The 21,505-nt window shown below is 56.8% G+C and overlaps 6 protein-coding genes across 6 annotated transcripts; 4 read left to right on the forward strand and 2 right to left on the reverse strand.

Annotated features, from left to right (window-relative positions):
* Positions 1-223: 223 nt before the first annotated feature.
* PHSY_004325 (potential E2-like lipid conjugating enzyme Atg3) lies at positions 224-3,458 on the forward strand (the record flags this gene model as incomplete). Its single annotated transcript, XM_012334938.1, has 3 exons — positions 224-295; positions 1,256-1,496; positions 2,230-3,458. The coding sequence occupies 3 exons, from the start codon at positions 224-226 to the stop codon at positions 3,456-3,458; spliced, it is 1,542 nt and encodes a 513-aa protein (XP_012190328.1).
* Positions 3,459-3,596: 138 nt separating this feature from the next.
* Positions 3,597-7,512, reverse strand: PHSY_004326 (hypothetical protein; the record flags this gene model as incomplete). Its single annotated transcript, XM_012334939.1, has 2 exons — positions 3,597-5,291; positions 5,632-7,512. The coding sequence occupies 2 exons, from the start codon at positions 7,510-7,512 to the stop codon at positions 3,597-3,599; spliced, it is 3,576 nt and encodes a 1,191-aa protein (XP_012190329.1).
* Positions 7,513-7,639: 127 nt separating this feature from the next.
* On the forward strand, positions 7,640-10,112 carry PHSY_004327 (ubiquitin carboxyl-terminal hydrolase; the record flags this gene model as incomplete). Its single annotated transcript, XM_012334940.1, has 2 exons — positions 7,640-7,774; positions 9,264-10,112. The coding sequence occupies 2 exons, from the start codon at positions 7,640-7,642 to the stop codon at positions 10,110-10,112; spliced, it is 984 nt and encodes a 327-aa protein (XP_012190330.1).
* Positions 10,113-10,575: 463 nt separating this feature from the next.
* On the forward strand, positions 10,576-12,522 carry PHSY_004328 (meiotic cohesin complex subunit Rec8; the record flags this gene model as incomplete). Its single annotated transcript, XM_012334941.1, has 1 exon — positions 10,576-12,522. The coding sequence occupies one exon, from the start codon at positions 10,576-10,578 to the stop codon at positions 12,520-12,522; it is 1,947 nt and encodes a 648-aa protein (XP_012190331.1).
* Positions 12,523-13,072: 550 nt separating this feature from the next.
* Positions 13,073-14,929, forward strand: PHSY_004329 (hypothetical protein; the record flags this gene model as incomplete). Its single annotated transcript, XM_012334942.1, has 1 exon — positions 13,073-14,929. One exon carries the CDS (start codon positions 13,073-13,075, stop codon positions 14,927-14,929), a length of 1,857 nt encoding a protein of 618 aa, XP_012190332.1.
* A 305-nt stretch (positions 14,930-15,234) lies between these two features.
* Positions 15,235-21,405, reverse strand: PHSY_004330 (hypothetical protein; the record flags this gene model as incomplete). The annotated part of the gene is made up of 2 exons (XM_012334943.1): positions 15,235-15,782; positions 16,218-21,405. The coding sequence occupies 2 exons, from the start codon at positions 21,403-21,405 to the stop codon at positions 15,235-15,237; spliced, it is 5,736 nt and encodes a 1,911-aa protein (XP_012190333.1).
* Between the last annotated feature and the right edge of the window lie 100 nt (positions 21,406-21,505).

A 21,505-nucleotide genomic window follows, 5' to 3' on the forward strand; every position in this document is an offset into this window, starting at 1 on the left:
CCAGATCGAAGCGGTTCTCCTTCCATTCTGTACTGTCCTCTGGCCCCACACACGAGATTCTCTCGACAAGTGGCCACACGCGGACGCGACCCCAAGGCGATGGTGATGGAAAGGCCCGCTCACGTGAATGATGATGCGTTCGGTAAGCTTTACATAAAGGCTGATCACATGAAAGGGTTCGAGCTTTGCAGTCTCAAAGTTACGGAGTTCAGGGTGACACAGCATGAAACCGTGCAGCGTACGTGGAGCTGTTGCAGCGCCATCTGGCACGGTTGCAATGTACGCCTACTCTTTGGTAAGTTGACCGGCTATCACCGATGTATGCTTAGAGCCAAGTTGCTCTGGTTGTCGGCCTCTGGCCCGTCCCTGATACCGCCAACGACGGCAGATGCCGACCTTCGCCTGGGCATAAGGAACGTTCGGCGCCGAGTTCCGGACGAAGTGCTTCGCATCGGCCTTTGCTTCGATAGACTCGACACAGCCCACTGCAGTTCGAATAATTTAGCCGCCCACAGTGTTACACAAAGAACGTGATCATCCATCGTTGTGTGCTCGATTGAACTCGTCGGCAGCTTGACCGCCTCGATCAGGCAGTCGCGCCGAAGATCTTCGAGCTCTTAAGCTGGAATCGCAGCCCGAAAACACTTGCTCCTGGGGTTGATCTATCTCATCCACCACGGCTATGCGAATGCACGCCGGACCAAAATTTGTCTGCCGGAAGTCAAGCCAGGACCCGAAACAGCGGTCAGCGGCTTGAACTGGAGGCTCGCTTGGCAATTGGGCAAATGTATCGCCGAGACCGACAGGCTATGGCGAGCCGACCTCTGTTTGTTCCTGCTGCCGGCGTCTGCATTCCGACCTGTGGCTAATTTGGCATGAGCGGCTTGTGCTCTCATGAGGCGGAGCAAATGGCTTCAATGCGAAGCGAGCCACACCTAATTTCGCAACGCGGACATACGCGCACGTTGCGATGCACTCTTCGATCGTGGAGTCTGCTTGCGTCGCTCGGAAAGTTGGACGTGCAGATCGGCGCGTCGGCTAAGCTGCCGAATCCCACCCATGCAGCCGTGCCCGCGCAAGAGAAGCCCACGTCGACCTCCCACACCAACGACCTTTCACTGCCACTGCCTCAGGCTTCACAATTGCCGATCTCACACTCTTTGCCGCTGTGTTTCAATGAATCCTGCCGGAAGAGCGTGAAGTTCTAGATCCTCGTCTCTTTGCCGCACGTTCCCAAGCCTGTCCCGCATTTCAGTGTCCGAAGGACAATGCTGCCGGAGCAGTCTTGGAAGAGCAATCTAGGCCCACTATCTGCAAACACCGAAACGGCCAACCTAAGATCGCAGATCGGTCAACCGTGCACAAGAGTGGCGGGGTAACAGCTGGTAGCGTGTGTGAGGACCCGCCGCCACACTTGCTCGGCCACATTGTGGGCCGGTCGGAGTGGCTCGTGGTGGCGCAGATGGATGACCGGGAACGGCATCGCCGTTGTTCGGGTCAGTCCAGATGCAAGCGCCACATGTCGACTGGAACAGGCCTGCTCTCCTACGCTCGCAAGCAGCCAGCTCTCGAAAGCCACAAGTCTGATCTCGGCTTGAGCTGGTAGCAGAGAGTTGATGAAACTTCTCGAAGTATCGTGTTGGGTGGTGTTCGCTGCTGCGAAGCGAATGGACTCTCACCTTGCCGAGTAACACTTCAGCGTTTCATGTTCGACTGTAGCCGACACAGCTCTTGTTAGGTCGTCGGCCCACGCTTTTACTTACCCAGCTGGGCTAGGTTTCGATAAAACTCGCTTTCGGCCAGACCCGAATGGATTTGTTAGATTATGCTACCCGAGCGTGCTCTGCCAAGGGTCTTGTCGGAAAGTCAAGAGTAGAACACGGACCATCTCATGCCGTTACGAAACTCAGCCGTGGTACACGCAGCGCCTCGCTCGCCCGTTGTCGCTTTGTCCCCCACGATTTCGCATTGATCCTCGATACTCGCTTCTTCATTCTCAATTTGTTCAAAGGCATCGGAGGGGTCAGTACGACCAGGCAACATGAACGCACTTCAAACCCATTTCTGGGCTGTCAGGGAATACCTCTCGCCAGTCCTGCGAGAGTCGAAGTTCAAGGAGCACGGAAGGATCACTCCTGGTGAGCAGCGACCTTCTCGCCCATGGCATCAGCGAGTAGATCTGCAACGGTGCTGACCTCTGAGTTTCTCGAATCCCTTTTGCACACACAGACGAATTCGTAGCTGCCGGTGACTTCCTATCCTACAAATTCCCCACCTGGCAATGGTGTGCAGGCAGCTCCTCCAAGGCGCGCGACTACCTTCCCAAGGACAAGCAGTTCTTGATCTCATGCGGAGTACCATCGCTGCGACGTGTCAGTCAGATAGAAAAGGGCGTCGGGGTCGGAGTCAAGGACGACGATGAGAAGCTCATGAGCTTCGGCGAGGACAGCGGTGCAGATGCATCCGAAGACGATCAGTGGGTCGCTACCCACTTTGACGACCAGCAGACAGGGAGTAGCAGCCGAGCAGCGGATATGATCGACATCCCAGACATTGGCGAAGATCAGTCTGCACCCGAACATCAGCTCACTGACGTGCAGCAGGACGATCTCGCCGCTCGTGTAGCTGGCGTCAGCATTGGGCACCAGAACAATCCGATCCAGCCTTCCGCTTCGGCAGGCGATATCGGTGACATTCCAGACATGCCAGATATCCCCGATATGGATGACGAGACCGACGATCTCGCAGGCGGCATCGAAGAAGAGGACGACCCAGCTACAGCTGCTCCACTAAAGTTCAACAGCTCTGCATCCGGCTCTGCTTCGGCTGGTGACAACGGCAAATTGCTCTCCGTCCGCAAGTATGACTGCATCATAACCTACGACAAATACTACCAGACACCCCGAATGTGGCTCGTAGGCTACGACGAGCACGGTGTACCGCTCAAACCAGCTCAGATCTTCGAAGACGTCTCGTCCGACTATGCGCAAAAGACGGTCACCATCGAACCCTTCCCGCACGGTCATGCGGGGCCGGACAGCTCGGCAACATCTTCCGCATCGGCTGTTGGTGTGGCGACCGCCAGCATCCATCCGTGCAAACACGCCAGCGTGATGAAGAAGGTCATCGAGCGTATGAACGCGTCGGTGATCGAAGAGCAGCGGAAAGCAGCTGCTGCATCGGGTTCCGCGGGTGGCACGGGGGAGAAGAAGAAGTCCAAGAAAGGTTGGAGTGTTTCGAGTGCTGTCAAGAGGGTCACCGGTGGAGCGGGGGATGCAAGCGCGACCACCGCGATAGAGGCGAAGGACGCAGGTGCCGGAGCAAGTGGCGAAGCAGCAACCGGTGAGGGGGAAGAAGAGGTCGAAGGTCTGAGAGTAGACCAGTACATGATCATCTTCCTCAAGTTTATGGCCTCCATCGTGCCAGCTATCGAGATCGACGCTACACAAGCTTTGTAGATTTGCAGCCTCGAATGGATCACCGACTCTCGCAGGTAGAATGCAGTCGTATGTCACAGTTGTCACGTCACAAACAAAATTGATTCCGCTCGTTCGCCCCGGGGGTATATTGATTAAACATATCTGAAAGTATGTGTGTCACACCTCTTCCTCTTCCTGCCGCTGTTCATTGTTCGCCTGCTTTGACAGCGCCTTTTTCGCAGCCTCTTCTTCCTTCAACGCCAGTCTTGCGGCTCTGACTCGTTCTCCCTTTTCAATCTTTTCCCTAATGGCTGCTTCCTTGTCTGCGTTTGATGTCCTGCGCTTGACGTTGTTTCGATGGTGTCGACCCTTTGTGTGGGTTTCTTGATCGACTTCTCTGACGCGGACAGGGTGGGAAGGGTCGAACGTACACACCTGACAAGTGTAGAGCTTGTTGGCTTCGATCGTCCGTTCACCTTCGCCCTTGTCCGGGTTTGCTGGACCGAGTTTCGTCAGTGCTTGGTTGGCGCTTCTTCCTCCGAAGAGATACTCTTTCGCAGCAACCGGATTCGAGATCGTTTCCGGATTCGGCAGGTCCTTTCCCGTCAAGAAGCGACTTGCAATATCCAATGCTGGAGCGAGAACCTTTCCGTCCCACTGGTCAACATCCGTCGCATCCAAGAGATACAGTTCCACCTCGCCGCCTTCCCCAACAGCAGCTTGTGCGCGCCGCACTTCAGGGATCAGCTTGTTCTGCACCCACTTCATCTGGGACTTCGCATACTGCCGAGTCGACGTCTTGGTATCTTCCACAGCTTTATCGAATGCCTTTTGTCGACAAGAGGAGGAAGTGAGCGAGGAGAGTCGATCAATGTAGTCGGCAAATTGTCGATATCCTATGGTCTGGAAGATGCCAGATTGATAGTTGACCACATCGTTGAGTATGTTGCGTGCGATGGATCGCATTTCGACGACCTCGGATTCGAGACCGCGGCGGACCATGTCGTCCACCCGTGAGTCAAGGCGTTGACGGAGGGTGGGCGGATCACACCATAGCCAGAAGAGGAGCTTGCGTTGGGTGCTGACTCCGGTTGCTTCGATAGGTGCAGAAGAAGTAGCGGCGGTGGAGGAGGATGAACGGGAATCTTGTTGAGCAATCCAGTAGGAGTGTGGTCGACCAGTCTCCTTGTAGACTCGTAGCGAATTGGCAATCTTTCGTGCATCACGATGATGCCATCTAGCCGCCATGCTCGGATCCAGCCGGTCGAGGATTTGCCAGAGTTTCGTCGACAACGTCGGATCCACCGCTGCCCTAGCTGCCAAATCAAGTTTGCCACTGTTCCGCGCCTCGACCTGATCCAACAGATCCTTCTGTTCCTCGTCCAATCCCTGATACGCCAGATCCTCCGTCAAATCCACCTCACCCTCAACCTCCGCCTTGCCCGCAATCAGTCTTCCCGGAAACATCAAATGCTGCAAATAATAACTCGTCCCCCCACACACAACGCCCACCTTTCCCCTGCCGCTCAACTCCTCCACGATCGCATTCGTATCACTCACAAACCTCGTCACATCATAACTGCCCCCCTCCGGTTCCTTCTGCGGATCGACAAATCCGATCAAATGATGCCGAACCCCCTTCATCTCCTCCACCGTCGCCTTGTTCGTAATGATATCCAGTCCACGGTAGATCTGCATGCTATCACAAGAGATAACTTCTGCTCCCTTGCAATCGCCGAATCGGGCCGGATCCGACGCGATGGCGAGCGACAGTTCAACCGAAAGCTTGGTCTTGCCCGTTCCCGTGCTGCCAAAGATGGTGATCACCCCGGGTGCGGGTGCCAAAGATTTGGAATCGGTCAACGCAAGATCCTGCGCAGACAGACGATAGGAAGCAAATGCCACACAATGAAAGACAGATAGAGGATGAAAGAAATCGAGATTGAGTGAGAAACATTGCCACAAATGCATGCCAACATCTAAAGCCCAAGATCCTGGTAGAAAAAGAGAGAAGGCAGAGACAAAACGAGCGATCGACGAAGCGAACAATGTTGTCGATGCGTGTCAGCATCACCATTCGCATCAATGTCCGAGACGACGCCGTGCGGTTGCATCTGTGCCAACTTTTCTGGCAACGAAACGCTCGCCATCTCGTCTCCCCTAGTCGAGGAAAAAGGAAAGAATGAACGGGATGTGGGGGTTTGTGACTTACCTTTTCGATCTGTGCCGCGGCAATGGGATGGTAGAAACTTTTGTTGTCGAGGAACGTCTTCTTCGCCAGCTCGGGCTCGACCTTGTTCAAAGCTCGGTAGACGGTCCTACAGAACTTCATCCTGCCCTGACCCTTGACCCACTCAGCGGCCTGCTGCGCGTATTTGCCGCCCTTGACCTCGAGCGCGACCTCGAAGAAGCGGAGCAGCACTTCACCGTTGCTCGCCTTGCTGAACTCGTAAACCTCGTCCAGCTTCTGCGTGATGGCCAGCGGAACCTTGGGGCCAGAGTGAAGGCGCTCGAGGAAGACGACCACCTGGTTAGCGTTCCAGCCCTTGATATCGGTGGGACCAAACTTGGCGCTCTCGAGCGTCGTGTGACCGTCGATCACCTGGATCCAGCGGCCAGCGAGCGAGAAAGCCTGTTCGGCCAACGTGGTGTCATATTCCATCTCGACCGGTAGCTCGAGGCCTTCGCCGTGGAACCAGGCATCCCAGTCGACCTTGTGAAGTGCAGCGGTGGCCTCTGCGTTGGTCTCGAAGAACTTGAAGAGGTGCTCGCGCCACTCTTGCGTGGTGACGGACCGGTTGTAGAAGGCATGGAAGTAGCTCTTGGCGTAAGGGAGGAAGTTGTCGAGGCCGCCGACGGTGCGCTCGAGGTAGAGGAGGAAGTTGGAGCCCTTCTCGTAGGGAATGGAGCTGAACGCATCGTCAGGGTCTTCTCCGCCCTTGAAGGCGGGGATGAGACGCTGGAAGCGAGGAGTATCCGTGAACTGCACAAGGGCATCCTTGAGGGCCTTGGAGCCAATGATGTAAGAGAAACCACGATGAGCAGGACCATCCTTGGGACCGTGAACATCCTGAAGCAGGAGACGCTCGAGGTAGACTGTCCAGCCCTCGTTGAGCCAGAAGTGGGTCCAGTTGGCGCACGAGGTGAGGTTGCCAGACCAGGAGTGGCACAGCTCGTGAAGCAAGACGTCGGTCAAGCTTCGGTCGCCGCAAACGAGCGAAGGGGTCAGCGTGGTCAAATTTGCGTTCTCCATACCTCCGTAGGGGAAGGAAGGGGGAAGCACGACCGAGTCGTAGCGTGTCCATGAGTAGGGTGAGATGACCTTTTCTGCGTGCTCAAGGAAGCGCTCTGCATCGGCCTCAAATTCCCACTGGACGGCATCGGCGTTGGGTGGCTCGGCCCAGATACCGGTGCGCTCGCCGAGCTTGCGGAACTCGAGATCGCCTCCGACGATGGCGATGAGGTAGGAAGGGATGCCGACAGGTTGCTTGAAGTGGTAGGTACCTGGTGAGTCCGGCTTGTCATCGTCCTTGAGTGCAGACATGAGGACGGGAATGCGCGAGTTGACGGTGGCTGTGTAGGTGATTTTGTGGGAGGGGGAGTCGATGCAAGGGACAAGCGAACGGCAGTGAATGGCCTGGCATTGCGAGTAGAGGAAAGGGTTGGTTTTGCCAGCGGTCTGCTCGCGTGTGAGCCAGCCCAAAGCGGTGCAGCGCTCGGTGGTGGTGTATTCGATGTCGATGTGGACTTTGTCGCCCTTGTTGCTGATGGAGGAAGGGATCGGAATTTCCAGAGGGGCGCCGAGGGTGCCGTGCTGCGTGCCGAGGCTGTAGTCGACGCTGTTTCCCTCGACGTGTACGGAATGGATCTTGAGGTAGCTCGCATCGAGAATGATGGAAGTGAGTCCGGGTTTGATGAGCTCGATGATGTGGGACACGCGACCGGAGATGGTACGGGCATCCCAGTCGATGTTCCAGTCGAGATGCAAGTGGACCGGCTTGTATTCGGCTGGCTTTGCGTGGGTGTGGATATCCTCTGGCACACGCAAGGCGGGAGCACCGACGGATGCGGGGTTCGGCGGGGTCCAAGTCATGGTAGCGAAGGATGCAAAGCGATGATTCCTAGGGAATGGTCGAGATTGAGGCGCGGACTTTGAGATGCACGTGGTCGCGAGTGATCCTAGAGGACGGGTCGAATGGGCAAGATAAGGAACCGCGAAAATGGAACGGAGCGTTGGAGCGAACGAGCGGACGGAACGAGCAGCGGACACGAAAGAAGAAGACGACGAAGAAAGGCGAGCAATCAGCACCATGGAACCGTACGAACGGCAGATGCGTCAAGCGAGAAGGTTGCGGGTGATGATGATGGTGATAGCGGATGTTGGTGAATCCTGTATTCAGGGTCAAATTTGAGTAGTGTCGGCTGACATGGACCCGGCGCACCTCTTTTTTTTCTCTTTCCTGCCGAAGTCGGCGCGAACCTGTCGGCCGTGACGGTGAAGCCATATGCCACGATCTCACAACGATACGGCTACAAAAAGTCCACCCCGCATTTTCTCACTTTTCGGTTGCAGAGACAAAGCTCTGATTTGGAGAGCGCCTGATCAACTCCGCTCGTCGAGCTTAGCGGCCCGAGCCCCTGTCCGTCGCAGCTGCAACTCGTAGAAATGATTGAAGATGCATGAGCGTGTGTATGCCGTCCTGGTCCGTGTGTCTCGACAACTGACGGATGGAGCGATGCACGCCATGGCTGTTCGAAGTGGCTCAGCCTCTTATTCTTTCCAGTTGCTGTCCGAGCGTGGGCTCAATCGCAAGAAAAGAAAAGGTTCGAGACCGAGCCCAGCTCGTCATTGTCGTTGTATTGGACCTGATAAAGTCTTGGCGGCTCAGCCGACTTCAGTACAGCTCACTGTACCCAAAATACATACGGAGCTGACTGCTTTTCATGATGAGATGGCAGGTCGAGCCGAGAAGAGTTAGGAGCTCCATGCTCTTCGGCGTGCATACCGGCCAAAAGCCACAGCGATTTTTCCAGCCTCTTTTCGAATCCATCGCTTCTTCTGCACCACTGCACTCAGCCTGTCATGGCATCTCGCTTAGATTTTGGCCCTGCTTCTCAAATCTCGCGACGGCATTTTCCCGCTTCTTTTCTCTTGTTTCGTGCTGGCGATTCAACCACCTCCGAATCGCAAGGCTAACTGACCTGCAGTGTTCAGCCAACGGATCCATGGATGGATGCATCATCTTCTGCGGCCATCGCAGTTCGCAGATCGTGGCTCCTCGGAACTGCTTCCGCCCACGATCCGCCCGCATCCGAACGATCGAACGGTCGAAAGCTCGAGAGGCAGGTCATGTGAGGTCTGCATTCGAAAGCAACATCGACTCCAGATCTGCAGCGAAGGTTGTGTGACCACTCGAGAGCAGCCTGCTGCGATGTCGCTTGCCGATGCGAGAGCGGGACCCTGTCAACGCATGCTCACTTCCCGTTGACGCCATTTGACATTTTTCACGCTGCCGAGCCCGTGTTTTTCGCTGCTTAACTTTTCCCTGCCTCTTCTTCGGAAGCTGGTCCCGTTTGAAACATCCTCTTGCTGTGACTGGTTGCTCAGCACTGGACAGCCTGCCAGCGATACTCTACCCCTGTTCATCTCCGCATCCACGGCCATGCCTTCCTTCCTCCTGCCCACCATAACAGACCTACTCTCGGCATCCAGTGCCCACCACAAGCAGTAGGCTTACGACGCAGCATTGACGTGGGTGGGCGTTGTTGACTTTCAACAACGCGCCTCGGCCCACATCTGTCAATCCGCTCATCCGACTCGCGGACATCCTTGACCTCCTCTAGCCTAGGCCTTTGCAGCTGCAAGTGTGCATCAAGCTTCGCACTGGCCAGCTGAACGCTTTTAACCTCGACGTTGGCAACCCAAACCTTGCCCTGACTTCCTCTCGTTCATCATCACCCTTGTTGCTGGAACAAGTAGGGCAAACAATCAAGCCGTCGATATCCCGAACATCAAGTCGACTTTCAACATCAAGCTCAACCGCAACAATGACAAGCTCAGAGACAGCCAGGGCCATCGTCTTTGTCAGCTTGGTCGTTCTCGGCTGTCTCATCCGCACCTACATCCGAACTGCCAACGGCGAGAAGGAAGACGAGGCACACTTCTGGTCTTCCCGCTTCAGTCAGCAACAAGAGCACACCTTGTCGAGCGAAAAAGCTCCCGTTCCCGCACAGCATGGCGGCATTCGTGCCTTGCATCATTTCGACGGCGACGCTCGTCGTCCACGCAGCACCAACACCTCGAGCGGCGAGGTGAGCCAGGCCGTATCGGTACTTCACGAACAACCTCCACGCTTTGCGCCCTTCCTAGCCGATACAGTCCCGGACGAGCAACACGGAGACTTCCTTCCTGCCGTTACCGCTTCCACATCCTTGCATCCTGGATCGATACACACCTGCGACGAATCTGAAGTGGACGAAGCATACGAGGACTGGGCGGCAATGCACCACGCACGAGGTGCAGTCTCGGAGGATGCCGAGACGAGCATCGACAATCTGCTGCAGCGAAGGCAGCTGCACAAGGCGATGGGGATGCAATCGCTTGGCGACTTTGACGCGTTGGATGCTAGCGGTGCAGAGACGCCTACGATCTGGACCGCGCAATTCCCTGCGGCTCAACTTCGACCTTACTAGAGCCCAGGCCTGTCAGACGGCTCATCATTTGGCAATTCCTGCTCATCGAAGGCGCCCTGAGCCTCAGGTTTAGCATTAGAGTTGACGTCTCAGCTCATCGGTGGATCTTAAAGATCCAAGGCCGCGAGTTCCACGCAATCACGCATACAGCTGCTCATGTCGCTCTGGCCCATACTCGACGTTCCTTCTCGTTGTCTGACTTGGCTTCCCCTTCGTCTCAGAGCCATGGCAAAGGCTCTAGAACGACTATACCCTGCCCTCCTTTCGTCGAATGGGGGCCTGTAGCTCACATTTTCAATAGCATCTTAGCATTCGCATTCTGTTTCGCACCCATCTCGTCAGTCTCTGTCGCTCGCTCCAAAGTTGTCTTTTCAAACCAACGACTGTATATAAGGAGACGAGTCCTGAATGAAATGGTCATTCATTCCATTGTTCGTCGCTTTCCCTTCTTCTGCTCTTCTCGATGTTTTACAACCACGATATACTCTCACGGCGCAAGACGGGGCTCGGAATCGTCTGGCTAGCAGCGACGCTAGGAGATCGAAGCATCGTTCGTCGTTTGACGCGAAAGGACATTCTCACCGTCAACATCGCCGGTGCGTGCGAGTATGTTCGTCGACCTACCGAGCCTCTATCCCTTCGACTGTCTAGTCAGTTGATGTACGGGGTGGTCAAGTTGTTCCTGCATCGAACCCAGTTGCTGTACAACGACGTCAGTAATGTGCACAATGATGTCAGGAGGACGATGGTGATGGGAGAGAGGATGGAGGTGAGGGATATCGATATGAAGAAAGGGATGGTGGGGAGGGACAAGATTACGATGGAGTTGGATCTGGCGTTTTTCACTTTGGATTTTGATGCGGTTGCGATGGGCATGATGTATCGGTGGAGCGTAGAGCCGATGGAGAGGAGGGCGAGGGAAGAAGAGGTGGACTCGGAGGATGGCTTTAGAGCGCAGACTCCGGTCTCGTTTGCGGAGGAGGAAGAGAGGATTACGTTGGCAGGGAGAGGGTTTGAGGAGGACGAACTGGGTCTACCGAGAGGTTTCGGCGACGAAAATGACTTCGGACCGGTGCTCGGCGACAGCGGATTCGACGAGGATGATGCAGAAGGACTGGATCTGGGCTTGGAGGGTGCAGAGATGCCTGCGATGAGGCCGGAAGTGATGATCCCTGGCGCTCCAGAGGGAATTCAACGTCGATACGTGGGCTACGAGACAACGGCTAGCATCGGGCCCATGTTGGAGTGGCCAGAATTGGAAGAGAGGCTCACCGAAGAAGCAGCACGCATGGACATCGGTCCTATCATCGACGGTGTTCCCACCGTCACTCCATCTCGTCGACGTAGAGACGAAGAGGAAGCAGCCGAGCTCGAGGCGTCTCTTGGACTTGCACCTCGACGTCCTCGACCCGCGCAGCTTTTCGACGATCAAACGACGATCTTGAGCGACGACGAGATGCGTGCTGCTCGCAGCAACTATCCACAACGCATGGCCATGGCAAGAGCCCTTCGGGAGGCTGGAGCACGAAACAGAGCAGCAGACGCTACAGTCAGACAAGCAATGTTCGGTCCACCCGAAGACATGTCGCTCGATCCGATGCTAGCCGAGATGTGGCAAACGACCGTGGGGGAGCACCTCGTTTCGCGCCGAGCGAGATTCCTCGAGATGCGGGCTGAAGCTACGCTTGCGCCTGCTGACGATCTGCCACCCGCAAATCCGCCTCCGACGCCGATGGAGCTGGACGAAGAGGAAGCAGCCGAAGTTGGCGTGGCACGAGCAGCGGCGGCCGGACCCGAAATCCCAGCTGCACTTCGGGGCGCCCGCGAATCTCTTCCATGGAACGTGTTCATGGAGCATCGTCGACGATCCTCGATGATGCCGTCCGTATCGTATGATCGACCTCCGACCATCGAACGCGAAGCGACACCTCTGCGCCTTCGCGAAGTATCGGTGGAAACACCCACCGGACTCTGTCGCCTTCCACCACACGAATCCCCTGTCTTCCCACCCGGGTCACCCTCCTCCGTTGCGCCTCTCGAAATCTTCGACTTTCCACCCCCTTCCCTCCCCGGCACACCGTCCGTCGAGCGATTCAGGCTCGGACTGCCCACCGCAGCCACAGCCGCGACCGGCATCGGAGAGCGATCTCCCACTCCGCCCAGTCAAATCTTCCAAAAAGACATTGAGGAAGAGACACGCAACTTCCGAGAGTATGCTCGATCGATCCGAGCGCAGCTGGAAGATCCGAATTTCTTGTTCTTTAGCGATCTGGCTCCGGTTGCTAGCAGCACGCCGGCGGTGGCAGCGCAGGCGTTCTATCACACATTGGCGCTAGCGAGCAGAGGTAGGATCAAGGTGAAGCAGGAAGAAGCGTATCAAGAGATCCACATCCAACTGCTCGGAGCGTAGGAGCGGAAGTCATTGCTGAGCACTCGGTGATGCGACTGTGTATGGTCACTCCAGAATGGGATATGTGTCGACATGTGGTTTATTCGAGCGCGTGACGAAAAGTCGGTTCAAGTGTACTTCAATTTGACGTGCGCCCATGCACGTTCCTTCCCGCATGGCGTCTGCAACAGGCGCACGTCAATGCCAACAAAAGGAGGAAAATCATCAAGGAACACACGACTGTATTTTCGAGATGAGCAGCAGCGTGCTTTCAAGTCGACTTTTGGGTCGATAGCCGTGTGCCGATCCCGCAGATCCTATCTCACGTCCAGTGATAGCTTATACTCTATCCACCCACACATCAACTCACACTTTGCTGTCATCCAACGTCAAATAAGCAACGAAGGATACGACAGCAATACTCGTACTCGTACTCGCGGCCACCACCAGGTTCCACCTCCCCTACAGCCTATAGATCAGCACATCCATACAAGAGCCTTCTATCATTTGCGCATCCGAACCTCAACCATTCCTCCGTACACTAGCACAGACCAGCCACTTCACACTCACAATGGTGCTCTCATCATCCACACCATCAATACCGACTCGACCCGATCCCGACGCCCTACGCAGCATCCATCCCGACGAACGCGCCCGTCTCCTACGCCGCAAGATCATCTCGCTCGCCGGCTCCGTCTGCGTCGCCCTCTCCGCCGGCTCCAACTACGCCTTCAGCTCCTTCGCTCCCCAACTGCAAGAGTCCCTCCACCTAACTTCGACGCAGATCAACCTCATTGGTATCGCTGGCAATGCGGGCGTCTACCTCTCGTCTCCGCTCTGGGGACGCTACATCGACAAGCGTGGACCGCACACCGCCTTGATCATCGCAGCCGTGCTGGTTCCCATCGGATACGCGGGGCTGTCGCTGTCGTACACGGGAGACTGGTCGCTGCACTCGACGGGGCTGCTGTTCTGTCTGAACCTGCTCACCGGGTTGGGTAACAGCGGTGGGTTCACGGCGGCGATGAATGCGCAGGCCAAATCGTGGGGTGGGAGTCGGAGGGGGACGGCCACCGCGTTGGTGCTGTCAGGGTTCGGGTTGAGTGCGTTCTTCTACTCGACGCTGTCGCATCTGTTGTTCCCGGGCAACACGGGAGACTACCTGCTGCTGTTGGCGTTCGGCAGTATGACGAGCATGTTGATCGGATTGGGTCTGATCAAGATCATTCCACCGATCGAGGAGGACGGCGATCGTGGCAATCCGGGCCGTACTGGAGAAGGGTACGTGCGCCGCCGAACATCCTCGGAAATCGGTGCTCAAGCAAGCCTCTGGCATCGACCGCAGGTGGTGTCTGGCGATGCGAACGATGACGAAGCTGACGAGCCACACATCGCACCACGGTCAGTCGCTGCAAGTTCCAGTAACGGCACGAATGCGAACGACGAGGAAGCTGTCGCAGCCGATGAAATGGATCCCGAATCGCAGGGACTTCTCACCGGAAGGGACGAATCGAAACGCGACCCGAAACGCGACATCGACCCTTCGCAGATCAACATCTCCGGCCGAAAGCTGTTCGAACAGGTCGACTTCTACCTAATCTTCCTCGTCATGACCCTCGTCTCCGGCGCCGGTCTGCTGCTCATCAACAACGTCGGAACCATCACAAAGACGCTGTGGGACTACAATCACCGAGACAACCCTGTGCTCGTCGCCGCCGACAACAGCGATCTCCTCTCCCGATCCCCTGCGAACAACGGCACGGTCGCAGCAACCGCATTCGAATCGTTCAAACTCAGTGCCAAATCCAGCGTCCAGCAGCTGCAGGCGAAGCAAGTCTCGGTCATTTCGCTGTGCAACTTTAGCGGGCGAATCATCATCGGACTTCTGTCCGACTGGCTCGTCAACAAGACCGGGTCTGCTGCCAACCGGGTGTGGATGTTGATCGTGGTGACGACGCTGGCATTCGCGAGTCAGGTGGTCGCCGCTTCCCCCGGGCTGATCTCTACGGTGGACGACCTGTTCGCCGTATCCGCGCTCACCGGTCTCGCGTACGGGACGCTGTTCGGCGTCTGCCCCACGCTCGTCTTCGAGTGGTTCGGCATGCAGCATTTCAGTCAGAACTACGGCTTCGTCAGCCTGTCCCCCGTGGTAGCCGGGAACGTGTTCAACCTGCTCTTTGGGCGGATTTATGATGGACATGTTCCGCAGGATACGAGCGTGCTGACGGTGGTGATGGAGGCGTTGAGGAAGGGCAAAGGCGGGAACGGGGGGGATCATCCGGCGAGCAGCCATTTGTGTATGGACGGCGAGGAGTGTTATAGGCAGGTGTTTGTGGTGACGAGTGTCGGGTGTGCGGTGGCGGTGGTGTTGAGTTTGGTATTGATTGCGAGGCGGGCAAGGGATGTGCCGCGGGTGGTGAGATGGTGATGGGGGGATCGCAGGCTTTCAAGAGAGCTTTTCGCTAGTTCTCACACGTTCTTAATGTCCGCTCGGGATGTTGTCGACCTCCCTAAGCAGTGTCACTCGTTTCAATCGCACTTTTCAAAACGGTCTCAGCTGTGTGATGTTCTGCGTATTGCTGTGTGTGCACATTACTTGGTGGCCACAGACGCGGCTGCACCCCAGAACCTACTCCCGAAAGGTGATCCTAGCACCTTGTACCGGTTGAACACTGCTCGCACATCATCAGCCAAACTCTTCTCGTCAGCATCTTCTTCTTCTCTCTTTCTGTATCACGAGATCGTCTGGTACTTACGAAAATACCCAAACTTCCTGCCGAAAAACTTGCCTACGAAGGGGAAGATGATGATCTGGAACATCAACTTCAACTGATCCAACTGGTCTTCCCACTCCTGTTGAAGTGCTCGATCGTGCGAAGAGTCGGAAGTGTATCCCGAAACATCTTCGTCGTCTTCAGTATCGCTTTCGCTGGCGTATCGACTTGTACGACGATGTCGTTTGCTCCTTCGAGGATGTCTTCGAGATCGTGAAGTCCATTCTGAATCATCGTCGTACTGAGACTGTGAAAGCTGTTGCTGTTGATCCATCTGTCGTTGTGCTAGCGTAGCAAAGAGCGATGTTGGCGCTAGCATATCAGGTTGTCGATTGCTAGATGAAGAAGCGCTCGGGTTATCATCGAGGTACCCGCTCATGTTGGCAGAGCCTGGACGATCAGATGTGAACGTAAAGCGGTGAGTGGAATCGTTGGATGGATTGGATCCGAATTCAAAAGTTGCCCGTGTGGATGAAGAGCCCGGTGTCGACATCCGCAGTGTGAATGCTGTATGAACAGGATCAGCGAGAGGAGGAAAAGAGTTGGAGGCGAAACGATGAGAGCCGTCGAAACGACGATGGAGGATGCAAAGATGGCTCAAGCGCGATTTTCCCAAGAGCGCACGTGAACCCTTGAAGGCCATTCAGCGATCTGCGCATCACACCAGAAAATGTGGAGCATCCCTTCCCTCCCGCTCATTCTCATTCTCATTCTCATGATCCTGACGAAATGCAGTCTCGCGCCTCAGGATATGGTCCATCAGATTGTTGCTTCACTCAGGAGAATACCACGGACTGCGCTCTTCCGTGCTGTCTAAGGATTCAATGCGATGACCATTTTGTTATGACAGTGATTACAATACATCTGGATTATGTCGGGGAAGAGCCTCCGCGGCCATATGGAGTTTTGTGTGTGTGTTTCATCCACCATCGTCCTAATAACCTCGGTAACCCCCGCCGTAGCCACCACCACCACCACCACCGCCACCGCTTCCTCCATACGACTGCTGACTGCTGCGACCACCGTATTCAGCCTGAGCAAAGCGGTCCGGGTGCATGCCGTGAGGCACCGGTGGACGCGAAGGCGGGGGGCCAGGCTCGCCAGCACCGCCAGCGAAAGGTGGAGGGTAATTCGCCGGTGGTCCGCCACCGCTCGCCATTCCAGGTGGCATCATTGGAGGCGCGCCGGGCATCGATGGTGGACGACCCGGAGGACCTGGGAGAGGAGGCGCTCCGTATCCTCCAGCGGGGCCCGGGCGACCGTACGCACCCGCCCCGTAAGGGTTCGGTGTAGCAGAAGCCACATTCATCATCGGAGTACCATACCCTCCAGCAGCAGCCAGTCCGGGCGTCGCACCGCCAGCCATGCCGTTCCTGACTCCGCCGTAAGGTGTTCGAGCACCCATCGGTGTTGCACCGCCCAGACCCGGCGCAGGCGTTCGTCCCCCTCCGTAAGGCGTCTTTGCTCCTCGCGCCATACTCGCTTGCGTAGTATACTGCGTCTTGAAGGCGTTACAAAGCGCCGCCACATCGGCAAGCTGGTCGGCAGGTCCGAGCTTGAATGCATTGGGCAACACCTTGACTGGCCACGTCTGGATCGCCGCATCACGATTGGCCTTGAAGGACAGATTGAAGTAGCCGGGTCGATCCTTGTTCAGACCAAAGGCGTACACAGATCGCGACGGATTCGCCAGCGACCAGTTAGTCAAGTAGCGTTGGAGATCTTCCTCGTCGGCGCCCTTGTACTTTTCGTGGTTCATCATCATCTCGACCATGTGCACCATCGGCTTGACGTGGTTGACGATCAGCTCGTCCAGATCCGAGTAGGAGCCCATGCCTTCGATCCGCAGAACCCGGCCGAGCGAGTATTCGCTCTCCTTGTCGAGCTCCATCACGTCGATGTTCTGATATACATCGTCGTCCACTTTCCACGTCACCGCGAGATGGTCGTCGCCCTTGCTGCTCGGACGAACAACGACGGAGCCTCGAGGCTGGCTGCGAAGGAACGTTACGGCTGCCTTGTAGTTGAAGTTGTGGTAGTTCGGATGGTCGATGACGCGGTTTTGTCGACGCGCCTGGACTCGCATCTTGGCCCTAGCTTCCGCCTGCTCATTCCACCGGTCCGCCTTCGCTCTGTCATAGAATTTGGTATCGATTGGTGTCTTGCCCTGGTGCGAGGCGCGATGCTGCAGATCCCACGGGTTAATGCTGAGTTGAGCCGTGCACATCTTGAAGTCGATCTTGCGAACGAGGGCGTCCAGCGTCTGCTGAGGCCGTACCAGATCACGGAGACGCACCGAGCCAGGCGTGTAGTTTTCGACCGCGTTCTCGGCATCGATGGTGCCTTCCATCCCAGAGTCTAGGCGACACTTGATGTGACCCTCCTGCATACGGTTGCCCTCTTGGACGCGCAGCACCTCGACCGAGACGACGAAACCTTCTGCAAGCGTCTTGGCCGTCTCGCCCGTGAACATGGTCAAGATCTCTTGCGGCGACGGCTCCATCTGCTTCTCGCGCAGATCGTCGTACGGCTTGATCAACTCTGTCTTGCAAGAATGCAGCGTAGCACGCTTGCGTTCACCCTTGCGCTCAAACAGCATCGTGGCGTAGTTGTCCAAGTCGAGCACGCTAAGCTTGTCGGCCGGATCGGGATCCTCCATGAGCTCCTTGCATGGCAGACTTGCATGCTCGCCCTCGAGATCCTCTTCGTGCTTGTTGAGCGCATCGGCCGCCATTTTTCGCGGGAAGTCGTAGTCCTCGGGATGGATGCGCGTGCTGTCGAGCACGTCTGGCACGTCGTCCTCATCGGCCTCGAGCAGCATGTCTTGCTCGATGCGGAGGAAGGATGCGCAGTTCTGGAAGACCTGGAAGGTCAAGATGCTTCGCGTGATGAGCAGCGTGCGGTTGATGAGCGTGCCCTCAAGCTTTGTGCTGATCGCATTCACCAAGGCCTGCGCCTTTCTGGGACCGAGACCGGCGACGAAGGGCAGCATCGTCTGCAGATATGTGCTGGTCATGGCCTGGTTGATCTCAACGCCATTCTCGTTGACGATGGCACCGATGCAGCGCTCAAAGTGGAGTCGCAGGCGGTCCTGGGGCAGCAGACGCTGGTTGGGATCGAGGATCACGGCGGTCAGATCGCTGCCAAGCGCAGCGAACTCGTTGACCGGCGACTGGGCGTATCGCGCCAGCGCAAGACAGTAGCGTCCGAGTTCGCTGAGTTCGGGGAATTCTTCCGCGGCCCGGCTGCTGTGCTGGTAGATTCGAGCGACGTCGTCGTGGCAAGTAACAATGTCGATGGCCGCTTGGTCGCGCTCGAGATCAGAACCGAGACGGTCCTCGTCGCAGATCTCCTGGTGAGCCATCTCGGCGAGCTCTTGAACATGCCTCTTGAGTTCGGCCGTGCGCACACTCCATCCACTGACAACCACGATGTCCGGTCTGCGTTGCTTGAGCAACTTGACAAAGTCTGCACGATGATCTGTGAACTCGGCCTTGCCTCGTGTGCGCTCGAGCTCGAGCTCGCGCTCCTGCAGTTGGCGCGGTGAGAGCGGACGGAGGTCGTCAAAGGTGGCGTGTTCGCGGAATCGACCTCGTTCGTCGAGATACACTGCCTGGACGACGTCCTTGCGAGGGTCACCTCCGCCGTGCGAAACGGCGAGCACGCGAGGAATGCGGTCCTCTTCCTCGATCTTGGGGTCGCGGTTGCGCGCCATCATGCTGCGAGACATGAAGGGACCTTGCTGGACACGCTTGGTCATGAGGACGTCGACATGTCGCAGCAGCACTTCGCGTGATTCTTCGCGCAGGTACTCCTTGAGCCAGATACGTCCGTTGGGGACGAGGTGGGATTTGAGCGCCTCGCGGATCACTTCGCGCCTCTGGTCGTTCCACGCCTTGCTGACATCGCCGACGCCTTCGCTGGCGTAGTTGTTGAAGAGGCGCGTCTCGAAGCGGTTCAGCACAACGTCTTTGAGGTTGATGTCGAGCTTGATCAGCAGTTCGTCCTCTGCTTGAAGCATCTGCAAGTATTGAGCGGGTGCTTGAGGCACGAGGCGAGCAGGCTTGTTGGCGATGAACTTGAAGTTGGCGTAGGGATGCTGCTCGTCAATGACGGTCATGCCGCGCTCGGTGGGCTCGATGTTGATCTCTGCAGCGTCCTTGAAGAGCTGACGCATCTCGCGCTTGAGGATAGGGTCTTTGCCGATCTCCTGGCTGAGCATCATCTTGGCCTTGGCAAGCGCAATCTCGGGCGAGTGTGCTCCCCATGCCGAGCCTGTGAACTGCTCGGCAAACTTGAAGGGGGACACGTCCGGGTCGCGAGGAGAGTATTGCCGAGTGGTGCTCGTGATATTGGAGGCGAGCTCGTCGGCGGTGATGCCGAACTTCTTGGAGAGCTCGGCGAGGACGGTGTTCTTTGTGCGCTCGTACTGGCCCACAAGACTTGGCTTCTTGAAGCCAGGCGTGGCGCTGACGAGGGGCTCACCGTTCAGAGTGAGACCTTCCATATCCTCTGCTGCTTGCTCTGTGCCGTTGCTAGAAAGCGCTTGCGCGTCGCGCATCTGCTGGCCGTAGCGGAGGGTGAGATATTCGGTAATGTCGGAGATCTCTTCGAGACTGGCAGCCTTTGCGAGCATGTCTTCGAACACGATCCTCTGACGCTGCGAGGCCTCGGCACGAGCCTGCCTATTTTGATCTGCTGGCGTGGAATCTGCGCCGTTGTCAAGTGCTTCTTGACCGGGTTCGAGCTTTACGTCGACGTGGATCTTGTTGAAAGTGGCACGCAGCTGATCCTTGCGAACAAGCAGCGTCTTGAACTTGAGACCGAGTCCGCTGAGAGTGTAGAGTTCGCGACGGGTGAGGAGGTCGATGGTGCGAGACTGTTGCTCGACCTCGTCGTAGTAATGGTGCTCGAGCTCGTCGAATCGGTGCTGGAAGAGGAATGGCACCTCGAGGAGATCGTTGAGCATGTAGGAGAGCATGAGCTGGACGGCATTGATGAACTCAGATCGTTGACGGTGGAACAGGCCGGCTTCGTCGAGGAACTCGGCGGCGGTTCTGGTCGAAATGCGAGTCGAGGCCCACTTTGCTGCTTCAAAGAGCTCTGCATCGGTGAGCTTTCGTTCGAGCAGCTTGAGACCCTCTTCGCCCGGGCAAGCCAGCTGAAGGCGCTCGGGGATGTCGATGCGCTTGATGCGCTCGTCTTCTTCGGTGAGCATGCGCTCTGCAATCTGGGCGGGCTCAAAGATGTCCTTGTACTCCATCTTGTTCTTCTTTTGCTCATCGAAGGCATCTTCATCCTCGTCCTCGAGCGCCCAAAAGTAGTCCTCGCCATTGCCAAAGATCTCGTGGATCTCGTCCCAGGCCTCGCGGTCGATGCCAGCCTTAGCGGGATCGGCGGCGGATCCGGACATGCGCGCTCTACGCTTCTCCTCGCGCCTTTCTTGACGTCTCGCCTCGCGCTCATCCTCGTCAAGGCCCTGCATCTCTTCGTCGTCCTCGTCTTCTTCGATAAAGTCATCGAGACCGTCGTCCTCGTAGCCTCCGACGACCTCTCGTTGTTTGCGGGCTACGCCGGCGCGAAGTGCTTGACCGACAGAGGGAAGATCTTCGTCGTCATCGTCGTCGTAGTTGACGCCGCGGCGTCCCGAGCGGATGTCATCGTCGTCGTCATCGTCATCATCTTCAAAGATCTGGTCGAGGGTCCTTTGCCTGGCAGCTGCTTCATCGTCTGCGGGTGGAGAAGCGGAGCCTCGTCGGAAACGTTTGAGACGGCCGGCCTCCTTGCGGCGGGACTGTCCAGTGTTTTCGGCGAGCAGCTCGAGGTCGTCCTCGTCGACTTCAAAGTCCTCCTCGTTCTGCTTTCTCTTTTTCTTTCTGCGTCTTCTGCGTTCTCTGCGAGCCTCGTCGTCTTCCTCTTCCTCCTCGTCGTCCTCTGCGATGAAACCTTCGGCGACGCGTCGAGCCTCTTCTGGATCGTCGTCTTCGTCTTCGTCGCTGCTATCTTCGCCTCCCGAGCCAACAAGGTTGCCGTTAGACTTCATGAGGTCGACGCCTTCGCCCTCGTCGGAAGTGACACCCTCCTCGTCATCCTGAAAGTAAGGGGCGGGGACCTTCTCCTCGTCAGCCATGGTGAAAGCCGTTGGGAGGTCGTAGCAGGGGCCGTGTCGGGTCAGATGGACGATATGAGCTCAGGAACAGCTGGCGTATGGTGGCCCGCGCCAATGGGTT

Source organism: Pseudozyma hubeiensis, assembly GCF_000403515.1.
Source record: "Pseudozyma hubeiensis SY62 DNA, scaffold: PHS42, whole genome shotgun sequence".
Lineage (NCBI taxonomy): Eukaryota > Fungi > Basidiomycota > Ustilaginomycetes > Ustilaginales > Ustilaginaceae > Pseudozyma > Pseudozyma hubeiensis.